This window comes from Periplaneta americana, chromosome 6 (assembly GCF_040183065.1).
Source record: "Periplaneta americana isolate PAMFEO1 chromosome 6, P.americana_PAMFEO1_priV1, whole genome shotgun sequence".
Classification (NCBI taxonomy): Eukaryota; Metazoa; Arthropoda; class Insecta; order Blattodea; family Blattidae; genus Periplaneta; species Periplaneta americana.
Genome location: NC_091122.1, coordinates 38864123 through 38878911, shown reverse-complemented (window position 1 = coordinate 38878911; position 14789 = coordinate 38864123). Strand labels below are relative to the sequence as shown.

Here is a 14789-nt window from a genome sequence, read left to right as displayed (position 1 = left end):
ATAATAATCCTTAAAATATTGGCTATAGACCCTTAACAATAGAAATATGACGTAAGGATCAGAAACCTTTTTGTTAACATGATTGGGGTTTGTTCCATGAGTACACAGGAAAAGTCCTGCTTCTTCCAAACCTTCTTTGCAGACAAGATGAAGGAGTGAATCAGCGGAGAATGAATAAATCTGCAAACAAGATATAAGAACACTGTGATATTGTATCACTGAAAATGACAAACTTTAGTAGGCCTATTATACACCTAATAAAACCTCATATGCCACCGAACTGAAGTCCACATACAATGTATAATGAAAGTAAATTCACAAAATTACCTATACATAGAACAAATAGTTATTCATGCTTGTTTATAATATGCCAGAGAAAGCTTCGCATATAATGTTAACTTATCCCTAAAGTGGAAACATTTAGTGTGAAACATGAAATCTTGCAACACTGTTACAGTATTTAATCATAGTAGTAATTTAGGCCCAAGAATATATAACAAATTTATATGTAAATATCCTAATCTTGTCAATTCTAATAGTTTTAGTATTAAATTAAAAAAGTTATGTATGGATTTTATAAAAATTGAAAAATTGTAAATTTAAATTTATATACTATAATTGCTTAGTAGACATAAGACAAATTGTATTGTATAATTATTAATTTCAATTCAGGAATCCACCCCTGAGCACGAGTTCTACTCTTTCAGGGGCGAGCTAAAGTTTTTCTGTATATATTATATTTTATGTTACAATTATTAGCAAAATAATAAATAAATACAAGGTTATCAATTTGTAAAATAATATGCACGGAACATAATTAACTGTAAAAACTGAAGTTAAATTCTCCTAATTTGTTAGTATACATTTAAATTGTACATTCTTAATTCAACCATATGAAATAAAAAATGCTCAAATAATAATAATAATAATAATAATAATAATAATAATAATAATAATAATAATAATAATAATAGTTCAGTTAACACACGCAATTTCAGAAGCAATCAATTAAGTTAAATCAACTAGAGCAATATCATCATTTCAAATTAATGGAATAATATAATACTTTATAATTATATTTATGTTCAAATTACATAGCTTACAGCAGTAAACCATTTTGTTATCAAGATTTCAAGAATAGGCTACAAAAATACGAGATCTTATATTATCAGATATTCTTATGAGTAATATTATTTGCATCTTCAAATAAAGCAAACATCAGACTTGAATAAATTTTTCACTGCTATAGCGAAATAATATTACAGATTTTGTCATCAAACGTTTGAAAACACCGTTGGCTAAAATATGTATATTTTATAGTATTAATTAACTGAAAAATAACTCATAAGTGATTCTCACAGGATTGGGAGAAGCTCCTTTTTTAATCAGCTGTGCAGCAAAGCTTTCTTCTCCATACTCTAGGGATGTGAGCAAGGCAAACCACAGAGCTGTGTGACCCTCTTCTGTGCGAAGATTTAAATCTACAGGTTGTGAAGTGCGGCTCAGCAGTAGAGAGAAAACTGACTCATTCTGTGCCATCACTGACAGATGGAGAGGAGTACTGCCAAACAATATACACACATACTATAGAAAAATTTCCCCATGCAAAGGTGAAAGAAAAATAAATGTATAATTATACACATACTGTGTTTATATTTAATTTTATTTAATTTAATGTAATAAAAACGTATACATGGAATGGTGTACCTTCAAGTGTATAAATATTTGCTAGATGCTTATGAATTTCATCATCCTTAACCAAGGTGACCAGATTTTGAAAGTAAAAGCTAGGACACTTCTTAGATGCGAGATATCAAACACAAATTTTACAAACTAAAATTCAGGCAATTACAACTGCAAATTTATGCTGTTATAATAGAAGAAATAGGATTAGATATTCAATTTGCTCATAATTTTAATGCTAATACAACAGCAATACATATAATTTACCATACCTTAATAATATATTATGCAATGAGCCTACAATGGTAGTAATTAAGACGCGAGTATGTTTATGAAACGAGTGTAAGCCAGTTTCATAATTTTCATGAGCGCCTTAATTACCATTATAGTCTTTACGACTGTTTTTGTTCGACCATAATTAAAAGTCTTAAGTTCTGAGTTTTTGCAAATATTTTAATCTTGTTACTTTAGTTACAATGAAATGGTCAACATGCGTGTATTTTCAGCGTGTTCTCGACTATTGCAACAGATAGCACGAGTGTGAGTGTCTTTTTAGCGTGTTCCAGAGTAGTGCAACAGATGGCAGGCATGTACACCATACTTATTGATTTTTTGCAGGACTTGGCATGGAGATTTTAACCTCAAAGCAACACACATTAAAACATAGGAAATTAACTCAATTTATTAGAACATTAAAATTAACATGAGTAAAATTTATTTTATTTTAAATACATATTGTTGATTGTACAGTTTGTGAAATTTATCTGGGGAATGGCTCCCAGTGGAATGTTTGAAGTTGGGTTAATGTTTATTTGAATGATTCGATCAATGTCACTTTCAACACTCATGCATGCCATTTTTGATTGGTGCTCTCATGGCTTGAGGGATGTTGCGCAAATGATATTAATCAATATCGCATATGCTTAGTTGGAAATCGACAGTTTCAATAACATAATGAATAGCAGTACTTTAATGTATGCCATTAAGATACAGTTACATCACATGTAATGATAGCGCATGAAATTCTCGTCTCTATTCTTGAGCAAAGAAAATACAAAACAATAACAGAGATGAAGCTACAGAAGTTGTCTGGAAGTAGGCGATCATTGAAATGTGAGGTTATTTACATGGTGGGTTTTATGAAAAATAAAATCAGTTCAGAAGAGGGAGAATATTACTGACTTAGGTTACCACTATGTGTAGGTGACTCTTTCGGCATGCTTCACTGTACTTAACTAAACCACAGCTGACGAGCATGTTTTATAAACATATTTAAATTTCTTGCACGGAGAAGGCAAGCAAAGTGACACACCAAATAAACAATTATGGCACGCATGACAGGAACTGTAAAGCATTATGGCGAGTGTTAGTACACGAATATACTAAACCAAAGTAAAAGATGGGTTATTGCTCTTAAAAATGAGAAAATGAATACAACACATGTTTATTATCAAGAAAAGTGCAACAAGAATAGCTGGTGAAGAATTATTGAATAAATGGAAAAGTGTGCCGAAAAAAAAACACTCTGGCTTTGTAATTTTATGTATAGTATCAGATGTTATGAATAGAGAGGATGTAGATCTATCAGAGAAAATAAGCATGTCAGTTGTACCTAAAGTTAAGTTTGCTTCCTTCGCTTAGGTGTCTGTTGAGATACCTTTTTCAGCATACAAGATGATTCTCTCAGATAAACGACAAAGTTTAAGTTTTGAAAAAGTATAAAAAAATATAATATAATACAAAGACATTTTAGTAAACAGATGATGACACACTAAATTAAGATTACATAACATTACATCAAAATCTGCTCTCAAATACGGAAGTGAAATTTGGATTTTAAATAATAGAAACTCTCATAAACTTGAAGTAGCCCAAATGCGTTTCTTGCGATCATTGTTAGGAGTCACTAGATCAGACCACAAAAGGAATACTGCCATCAGAGAAAAACTTGGAGTACCCAGTTTAACAGAGGAGATAACAAGATACCAACAAGAATGGCAACAGCATCTGCGGAGAATGGAAAGAACTAGACTCCCAAAATTAGCATTCCAGTATGCTCCAACAGGACATCGAGAAAAAAGACGACCAAAACATCACTGGAAATACCAAGACCATCTTTGCTAGGTTCACTGTCACAGGCCATTTTGATCTAAAACGAACCTGTTCATAATGATGATGTTAAAAAAAATAACTGTTATGCACTGCAATGCCAACTATTAAAAAGGAAGAAGAGAACTGGAAAATTTAAACAATTGCTGTTACGGAAAAAATGCAAATATGTAGTACCAATTATCGTAAAGTTAATTTAAGAAACAATAAAAGAAGTAAATAATCATCGTATGCCATGAAGTAAAACTTGTTACATTATTCAGCCCAGATCACTGAAATTCGAAAACCAGTGTGAGAACCCACATATATACTGCTTTCTCACTAACAACTAGCTAGAGTCGTGGTTAAGTTTGTGTTGTATGATTCTTGTACCTGTTCAGTCAGAATCTGTACGTTGTGGTTGCAGAAAGAGATGCAATTTCTAACATCTCCAGTAGAGCACACGACATTGCAACTAAACAGCATTCCCTCTTCCCTCACTCTGATGGCAGACAAGTGAATGGGCAGGCAGAGGAACGCAGAAGGAAAGTTAGGGAATATAATCTACTACCATAGTCATTAAGTTCGTGGACTGGGCAGATTTTGTCGCTGTGGTGCACTACAGCAGAACCCTAGATCATATATACCCAGACTGCTGGGGGTTATAGGCTTTGACAGTAACAGCTTTTGTCAGGTTTACTATGCTGCCATCTAGTTGTTACATAAGGAGTCACGTCATAGTTCCCATTTGAATTACATTAGCGACTGTACTGCCATCTCGTGTTTATTTACGGCGGGCGGGTGGCGATCATGGCGGTTGTTCTCTTCAAAGTGCAACCGATTTTAACATAGGAATGAGCAATCTATATGTGATCTAGGACAGAACTAAGATCTCTGTTGTGAAGGTGATTTGAATGCGCGCGTCGGAACTCGAAAATGTCGCAGTTTGAGCAACAGGTAAACATCAAGTTCTGCCAAAAATCAGGCAAATCCTCTAGCAAAACGTTTCAGATGATGAAGCAATGGCGACGCCTTGGGCCACAGTGCTGTGTTTAAGTGGCACCAACGTTTTTTCACAGGTGAGAGACAGCTTGGTGGATGACGAGCGTACCGGTCGGCCACAAACGACCCGAACTGAACGCAAGATCAAGAAGTTTCTGCAAGATCAAGAAGTTTCTATGTTGGTGCGTGCCAACCGCTTCCAATCGGTAGACGATCTCGCAGCACCAGCGTCACAAGATTCTTTCCGTCTGATGACTTGAACATGTCGCGTGTTACCCAGCATAGTTGCCACGCGTCCTGACGCAAGACCAACGTGACGATCGCATGACGATTAGCGGTGACCTGATCGGTAGTGCTGACGATGATCCGACGTTTCTCAACCGAACCATAACAAGAGACGAAACATGGTGTTTTCTTTACGATCCGCAACTGAAGCGACAATCGGCCACCTGAAAATCGGGATTATCGCCACGACGGAAAAAACCGCGACGAGACAGGTCAAAAGGCAATATGATGCTTGAACTGTTTTTAGACTCATTGGGAATTGTTCACATGGAATTCATACCAAACGGAGTAACTATACAACACCTATATATTATTTTAATGTATCGAAGTTCATATGATATTTCCATGCAGATATTCTGCGTCATCGTACAATGAAAGAGTAGTGGAACGGAGAAAAATTCTCTCCGGCACCGGGATTTGAACCCGGGTTTTCAGCTCTACGTGCTGATGCTTTATCCACTAAGCCACACCGGGTTCAAATCCCGGTGCCGGAGAGAATTTTTCTCCGTTCCATTACTCTTTCATCGTATGGTGACGTAGAATATCTGCATGGAAATATCATATGTACTTCGGTACATTAAAATAATATATATGATATGCGTAAATCACTTCGTGATTTAAGACGGCGCTTATTCCGTCGGATCCCGGCCAACTAGTCACTCATAACGAGTGCACCTCAGCACATGTGTGGACTTCAGTCCTACGTTCATAGACATCTACGACGTAGTGCAGAGGGCGGCCACTAGAGGGTACCCAAGAGTTGGAACTTAAACTGAGACGATTCTGTCCGACACCGGGATGGGTATCCGGTGTGGCTTAGTGGATAAAGCATCAGCACGTAGAGCTGAAAACCCGGGTTCAAATCCCGGTGCCGGAGAGAATTTTTCTCCGTTCCATTACTCTTTCATCGTATACAACACGTGCTACAAGGAGATCCTTCGCCGGCTATACCAACGTTGGTAGACGTGCATAAAGGCCAACGGCGACTATTTTGACGGATGATATAGATCTGTGTAAGTGAACACCGTGTTGCGCGGCAACTGACATGAAACCTGGATTCTGCTTGTCGCCTACGCTCCAGGCGCCAGTCCACGAACTTAATGACTCTACTACGTATGTGACAACGTCGTGTTCACTTCGTGTGTGAACCACAAAGGCACGTGACGTATCCAGTTTCCATTGGCTGAAAGATAGATAGTGGGGTTTAAAAAAGGCGCGTCAGCTACAATGGCTATTTGCGCCCTTCCATTGGCTGATGGATGTTGAAAGTGGATAGGAGTTCAAAAAATATACGTTACGAAGCTGTCAAAAGCTTCTTTCTTCGCGACCATAATAACATTTAACACCAGTACCGAAGATGAATAAATCGGTGTCTATTTTCCCACTTGATAAATGAATTAAAATGTTCCATTTGTTATACTGTACTCAAACCACGAGAAAGTCTCCAGGGAATGAAGGGTAGCGGGATAATGCTGTGAATGAATGTTGATGTCATAAGATGTCATAAGGTCACACACGTGGGCATTCTTATCTCTATTGGCTAGCTCTCACAGCACAAACCGTAACATTGATACAGACATATTGATACTACCCTAGTTACAAAATTAGATCACAGTTAATCTCCTGGTCTTTTAATCTCTTCATACAGGAAATAACATATGCAGGAGAGCGCATGGTTTTTTAAACTGACGTTATAACGATAATATTATTTATCTACTTCGTTCCAATAGATGACGCAATAGTAAGCACATTCCTTTCACTGTTGATCTCCTGGTTGGAGAACAGTACTAACAATTCAAATATACGAAACCAATAAGACTTAAGGATTAGCTTACAAGCCTTGTTTATTTTGGAGGTTAGGATCAAGCCCCTTTTCCAGCATCTGTCTTGCTACTTCAGTCATGGCTGTCATAACATCTGTCTCAGATGTAGTGGGTGAATAACTAGCAATCATATGCAAAGCAGTGTCGCCCAGCTCTGGAGTCACAGTGGCTACTGATGCACCATGACCTATAAGGAAGCTCGCAGAAAACCCGTCACCTGCAACAAATTTAATGGGAATACAAACCGTGATGACCATTGTTACTGTTGTTGTTGTTGTTTAGTCAACTGTCCGAAGACAGGTCTCAACATCACAAGTGATACCAAGAAGGCAAAACTTACGAGGCAACTAGGCCAGGAGATAATGGGGTAGGGTGGCCAGTTCCTTTTCCCCTCCATTGCATACATCGCCGAATATATACATATTACGCTAGTCAGATTTCAGACGCATACAAACAATTCTTCTTCCTCTGACACATATCGTGAAGTGAGATGTACTGCCTGATAATAGATGTACATATCAGCCAGAACCTCAATCAGATTATAGGTACCTATTCATATAGCCTTGATATACAATTTTGGTAAAAAGTATATATTATAAAGTTTTGATATTTTCTGACTCATTTATTCTAGTTCCCAAAAATACATACTTAATAATATTTGGCATTAGGGACACAAAATTATCATTCTTGTAAGTGAAACATTATCTCAAAATATAGTGTCAATTTTTTTCTTTTATTTCTCATTCTGAAAAAAGAAAAATATGCTGGAAAAAAATTTACAAGACTTTTCCATATATCAAAATGAAGATAATAACTCAATATATGTTTTGTACCAGGAAATTACAGTGATTTCCAGAGTAATAACACTAATAACAATGCATAAAGATACTTCACTGAATTTTCAAGACCGATGGGAGATTAAATTAATTTTCCATGAATAAAAATATGCAATACGTCAATGGAGACTGGAAAATTTGTCTTAAAATGTACTGTAATTATAAATATTTATATTCTAAGAGGACAAAAAAAGATAATGCTGTAATGACTAGCTCTTATATATAGGAAAAAAAAAAAAAAAAAGAGAGTAAACTTTAATTCTTGGTATATTAGAAAGCAAAAACTGCTTGAAATAAAAAAATGATATTCTGAATTAAAGCAAATAGGCCTACACTACCACTCATTATTTACCATTTCTTATGTAAAAGAGCAAACCTGAAGGAACCTTTACACCGATTTTGTGCGAAACATATTTAAAATTGTAATACTGAAATCGATGTGTAAATCGACGTTATACGTGAAGAAAATATGTTCACTAACGAGTCCTTTTCAACCTCAAAACTAATTTTTTGTGTAATTACAAATTATACCTTGCTGAACTATAATATGGACAGTGGCGTAGCGTCAATGTAAGCTAAAAAGCTCAGCTTCCCCAGTTAATAATAATTTCATAATAAACCTGCAGTCTATGGATAAAATTATTTATTAATTTTAATAGAATTTATATTTACACGTTAAATATTGTGATGCGGCAGTTCAGGATGATTTGTGATGCAGCAGTAAACAAGAAGCCTGCACACACCAGCTTCCAAGCAGACTGGTTTCTTACACTCATTCTTCTGTGTAAGCCACCCCACAGATTTTCCATCCCTTTCTAACTAAACTACCCTGGTCGCAAGGCTCGCAGGAAGCTAGCTTTGACATTGAAAATAAATACTGGGTGTTCATTTCAAAGTGTGTCATGACGTCACTGTTGTGAGTCAGCGATTTGAAGCGAGTTTCAGCTTTTATGTCAGAGAAGTTGCCTATTAATCAAGGCGTTCAATCTGAACTTGAGAACGTGTACGGTATAACTTGAATGTCGTAGCAACAGATGGCGGTCTGTACGGTCTGTGTGCTACCATAACCTCTTTCGAACTGTGTTTTGCGCGGCCAAGTCGTACGCAGGGTATTTGTTATCATCGATTGCGTACGGCAACATTCCACAACACAAATCAAAATGCTCCGTGTCCATGTTGACCGTCCAAGTTAATGTCAACAAATACGTAAGTAATCATCTTAACCCTCTCCCCATATCCCGACAGTAAGAAAAAAACTCACTTCAGTACGTGTTTCCAAACAGTTCACATTCTTGCCACTACTGGCGTTACCGTACGTATCGGTAAGTAATCTTCAGAATGAACGCCGTACTTGCTAGGCAACTTCTCTCGCATTTAGGTGATACGTCTCTGCGGAAGTGTAGGAAGATTGAATTCTCTAGGCTCATCGGCTAGCCACATGACGACATACAGCGAGCCACGACACATTTTGAACTGAACACCCAGTAGTTTCCGAGTCATCCCTTTTCGTCAATTGTGTTCAGTTGAAGTGTTAGTGTGCATTGTGGCTGATATAATAAATAATGAGTGAAATAACAGTTCCTGACACCAATTTGCTTGAATTTTTTAAGACAATTCTATTATCAAGAGTGACTTACGAACAAAAGTGTGATCTAAAAAACAAATGACCGACTCCCTTGCTGTCAATGAAGAAACAATCAAAAGACAGACGCATACTTACGTAATGATACTAATACTGTATCTATTGACCGTTAATATTGTGATTCCTCTAAATATGGCAGGGAGTGAGCTAATGTTATACAGTACGTATACGTGTCTATTTATTAGAGATATGTGTAAACCGTGAAATCATATTTTACTACGTATCATTTGAGGTCATGCCTTATTGGTGTTACTTATGAGGTTCCAACCAATCATCGACTGCTGACTTGACATTGACTACTATTTATTTTAAGACTATATTTTTGTAATACGTTTTCTCATATTGCATGAAAGACAACTCGAATTAGCTTCCCCTGCTCAAAATTTCATGCTACGCCACTGAATATGGATGAAGCTTACATTATGTAACGTTTGGGCTACCAAAATATATAAATTCGTACCTATCAATACTTGCATATGCAGTCATATATTGTATCAGTATCTATATGAAAAAGGGACACACATAAATAGAGCCAAGATATTCTGGATCAGATATTTTCTAGACAATGAATAGCACAAACCTCTCTCAACTGCTCGATGAAGCAAGGTGTAACCTCTCATATCTCTGGCATTGAGGTCTGCCTGATGTTCCACCAAAGTCCGAGCAATGCTGCTCTGTTCAGCACACAATGCTATATCTAGTGCCAGTTCCCCACGTCCATCCAGTTGGTTCACAAGCGTCGACAACTAAAAACACAACAGCACACATTAAGAAACGACATAACACACAAAGCATGTGAAGCTTTATTTATTCGGTTCGTGCCAAAAATATTCAAGGGCTTTCTCTCCAAGGAATTTTGTTACCGCAAAGATTGTAAGAATTCTATTTGAACTTCAGCTCTGACATAAGTGCATAAATATTTTTCTTAATAAACCTGCCATAACTTTGCATGTAAGTTCATCGGTTTCTTAATTGAAATTCGAACGTCTCCAGATATGGTTAGTATCAAGGATGTTCTTGAATTTTACTAGTCAGAAAGTGCTGATGTGCGGTGTCTTCGATGGCCAGCAAGGAATTTTTCATGGGACCAAACAGATGGAAGTCCGACGGTGCAAGGTCTAGACTGTATGGTGGATGCTAGAGCACCTCCCAACCAAATGTGTTGATTTCCTCACGAACAGAAGCCGCAACATGCGGGGCGAGCATTGTCATGAAGCATACAAACAATTGTTCTTCCTCTGACACATATCGTCAAGTGAGATGTACTACCTGGTAATAGATATACATATCAGCCTGAACCTCAATCAGAGGATAAAATAAAAATTAAGGAGTTCTTATTTGACAAATTAATACGAAATGGTTATTTACTATAAATGAGCTCTAGTGTTTTGCCTCAAAATTAGTTTCTTAGAGAGGAAAAAAAAATCCAGAAAGAAGATAGCTACCCTATAAGGAGTACAGTTTGGTTACAGACACGTAATTAATTTTTGTTTATGTAAAAAGAAACTATTTCTGTATAGTTAAGTTTCACTCTTTCCTTTATTAGCAGCCATCCCTTTAACCGAATTATATATTTATTTATTCATTTATAAAACTGTATAAATGGTGATTCACAATTAACAAAGAGGAATTTAAAATTTGTATAGATATATCCTGGAGAACTGATGTATTGATATGAAATCTATGGAAAAAAAATTACAAAAAAAAGTTGAAATAGTTCCACATGCTCCAAACAACAATCCAATCACCTCCCATCGATTTTCTGGTATGTTATATTTTTCTTCCAGATATTTGAAGCAAGGTTCATAATGCCTCTTCTTTTCACGATCTACTACTCTGTTCTATTCATCACGTTTTTCAAAACGTTCAGTTGAAATACACGCAACTTCTTCATAGATTTCAAAGTTTTCAAATTTTCTAAGGCATTTGGCAATGTTATTCCTTACCATGTGTTGTCTTATTTCTTAATAGCTCCCATTTGGGACAGAAACCGAAAACATGAGGGAGAGTTTCATTCCTGTTGCAGTGACGGCAACGGGGATCTTGGCTCGTACCTGGGACGCTGAATACAGAGATAACATTGCAGTTCATTTTTATGGCATTCGTCCACTAGGAAGATGAAAGGCCTACATCTACATAGTGGTCTCGAACGAAAAACTACTTCTTAAAACATTATAGCTTAAAGATACAACTTTCTAAAAAATGACATTAATTCCATAGTTACGGAAAAATATCAAATGAGTTAATTTTTAGATGAAACTGTTACTTTGTAAATAAAGTCGAATACGTATACAGGCTGGTCCACAATAAACCGGAAACCAAAACTATAATGAGAACGGGAAGTGAAGGACGTGAATGTGAAGATAAATAACAATAAACCGAGAACAGAAACGACTATGCATATCGATATGTATGTCAATAACGATATGTAAAGTCGATATTACGCATTCTGATGTTATTTCTGTAAACTTGAACAATGACATTCTCTCATGAGTATAAGCCAGCCAACTTAAAAATATGTTAACCAACTTCGACATTTAAGACATGGAATATTTAAGAACTCAATTTACCTAGTAGTCTGGTCACATATACACGTAGCAAATATGGAAAATGATTCTACTGAATTTCTGCCTTAGTTACAAGCAATGAATGGACAAAATATTATGTCACGACCTCTTGCTACAAAATATATGACGATCAAATAGCTTTTTGATGACAACAGAATGACTTTAGTAGGCTGGGTCGAAAACGAGAACGCCAAAGTTAAAACTTGGCCAATTCTTCGTTCCCGTTCCCGGGCTCCGGCAAGCTTTTCGTTAATTGTGAATGCTCACATTTAAATATATTTATTTAAAAAGTCCGTTCTCGTTGTTTCCGTTCCCGGTTTATGGTGAACCAGCCTATACAGTATCAGCGTTTTCCCCCACCACAAATTATTTGGGGTAGGTATTTTGAGAGGGTTATAATCACCGCCGCGTCTCGTTAGGCGAAAGGATCCAGAAGGCAGTGGTTATAATAAACTCTTCTGCATTATACCTACAGGCTAATGTCGGATATTTGTCATGTGGGTAATATGATAATCTCATTAAAATCTGTATCTTTCTTACTATTACCATCAATTTAAATAGCGATTTCCGTAAATAAAACCATAATTGAAGCGACTGAAATATAATTCAAGTAACTATTGCATGTACTGTACATCAGTGAAAAATGAACTCCACGAATCTTCTTAAACCGTACAATATACAAAAGAAGCCGTGTACCTTAATTTGCAGAAATATCCTTTGTGTGCAATGGAGAAAACGAAATATTATCTTTTATTTCGGTGTACCACAAATTATTTCTTTAAATGATGGTTTCAGAAACAGTAATATCATTGGCAACACAATAAAGTATTGTAAAAAGCGTAAAATATCCGAGAAAGTATGTACCATCTCATGACATAGATATTTACGTTCATAAAACATTTCAGACCAAGAATTCCGTTTTCGCTTGCAGCTAGTTTATCTTAAACCTGACAGCAAGGTACGATCGCAGGCTGGGCTTCAGGTAGCATAGTGACCTACAAACAAGCTGTAAGTGATCATTACTTCCTTTGAAGCAGCAATCCTGGACTGGTTTTTCTTCCAAGCTATGACAAAAACATGGCCCGGCGATGCGAGAAGTAGCTTGTAGCGGTCACGAATCGACGAATATCTGCCAAGAAGAAATGTACGGTGTGATCCGTGACACGCTGACCAGAAAATGAGCTCAAATAAGCAAACAAATATCGCAAATCTTCTTCACACTTCGTATGTTCGTGGCAAAAGTCTACGTTACAGCTGCTGAGAGAAATAAGCTGATGACTTTCCAAAAGAACGAATCCTATCTCAAATAAATTGTCTCCCAAACATTTATACACATTACAATTTACTCTGTTGTTGCTGTTATACACAGTACATCGAAACCTATTTTATTCAATACTAGCCATACCCGTGCGCTCCGCTGCACCCGTTAGAAATAAATATAAAGTAATTACATAATTAAAATAGGACATTTGATCCAGGGAACATTCGTGTTCGATAGAAGGATAAATCGTTTAATATGTTACTTAATTTAAATTGCATCCAAATAATTAAAATGCGATCATTTTGGTCCAGAGACCACTCATTGGTGCAATGACAATTCCTTTAACATATTTCTAATTTTTATTACATGCATCCATAGTTTAATGAACACTGATATCATTTAGATTTAATGTGTATACTTTATTTTACTTGTTATAGGTTTCCATTGAATTATGGTAATAACTTAATTTTAACCCTTGTTTTCTACGTATTCAGTAAATGGCGTTTGGCTCACTATGGTTCTGAACCCTTCAAATAACTTAAATTATATTATATTATATTATATTATATTATATTATATTATATTATATTATATTATATTATATTACATTATATTATATCAGAAGTTACTGTAATAAGATTATAGCATTATGTCCATCTAGAGAAACTACACTTTCCAGTGGTGAAATAATAATTAATTATACAAATCGGTTAATTTAGCTTTCGATATTACTTCATACAAACACAGAAACATTATCTGTAGGCTATCTTTCATAGCTTTCGATTGTTGCTGTCCAAGGCCCCTTATAGACGAAGTCATTTGTTTTTTTATTTCATTATACGGCCTTAGATGGCAGTTATTTTAAGTTTAAAACTCATTTATCTCATTAAATATCAGTCCTATCAAAATTTTTCAAGGAATAAAACTTATCGCAAATTAGTTTTAAAGAAACTTTTGTTATGTAACATTTTTCACAAAAATCAATAATAAGCGAGATATTTCGATTTATTTAATTCAGGCCCCCTTATAACTCCCCTTTTAAATAATGTATTTTGAATGCCATATAGCCTAAAATCTAAGTTACAACAAACATAATTTATATTCCAATTTTCATCGAAATGCGTTCATCCACTATCGCGTGAAAAGGTAACAAACATACAGACAGACAGACAGATGACATACAAACAAAAATTTCAAAAAAGCGATTTTCGGTTTCAGAGTGGTTAATTATATATGTTAGGACCAATTATTTTTGGAAAATCGAAAATTACCAGAAAAATTTTGGCTACAGATTTATTATTAGTATAGATTAGCAACTATTAACAGAGAGATAATATAAAGGGTGCGGCAAAACTTCCTCCCTAATTTAAAGTTTACATAAAGAACAGATGGATCAAAATAAGGAAACTGCATTAATATGAACTGTATCTAAACAGTGGGAAATTTAGGTTTACATGCGTTGCGATAGCGATATCAAATGACATGCGCAAAACAACAAGAATTGAATAGGACATGAATACACGGAATTGACATTCAATTAGTGCAAATTGTAATCTGTAACGAATCCCAACTATGCCGAGGACGGGTGAAGAACGTGCTTAC

At 35.7% G+C, this 14789-nt stretch overlaps 1 protein-coding gene across 2 annotated transcripts in view; it reads right to left on the bottom strand.

Moving 5' to 3' along the window:
• LOC138701230 (rabankyrin-5) overlaps nt 1-14789 on the bottom strand; it is a 256644-nt gene that overhangs the window by 37770 nt on the left and 204085 nt on the right. For both annotated transcript variants that reach the window (XM_069827914.1, XM_069827915.1), the window contains exons 7-10: nt 9940-10105; nt 6894-7098; nt 1360-1561; nt 67-180 (exon numbers count right to left, since the gene is read on the bottom strand). In XM_069827914.1, the coding sequence (XP_069684015.1) occupies nt 67-180; nt 1360-1561; nt 6894-7098; nt 9940-10105 (687 nt within the window). The remainder of the gene's footprint in view (nt 1-66; nt 181-1359; nt 1562-6893; nt 7099-9939; nt 10106-14789) is intronic.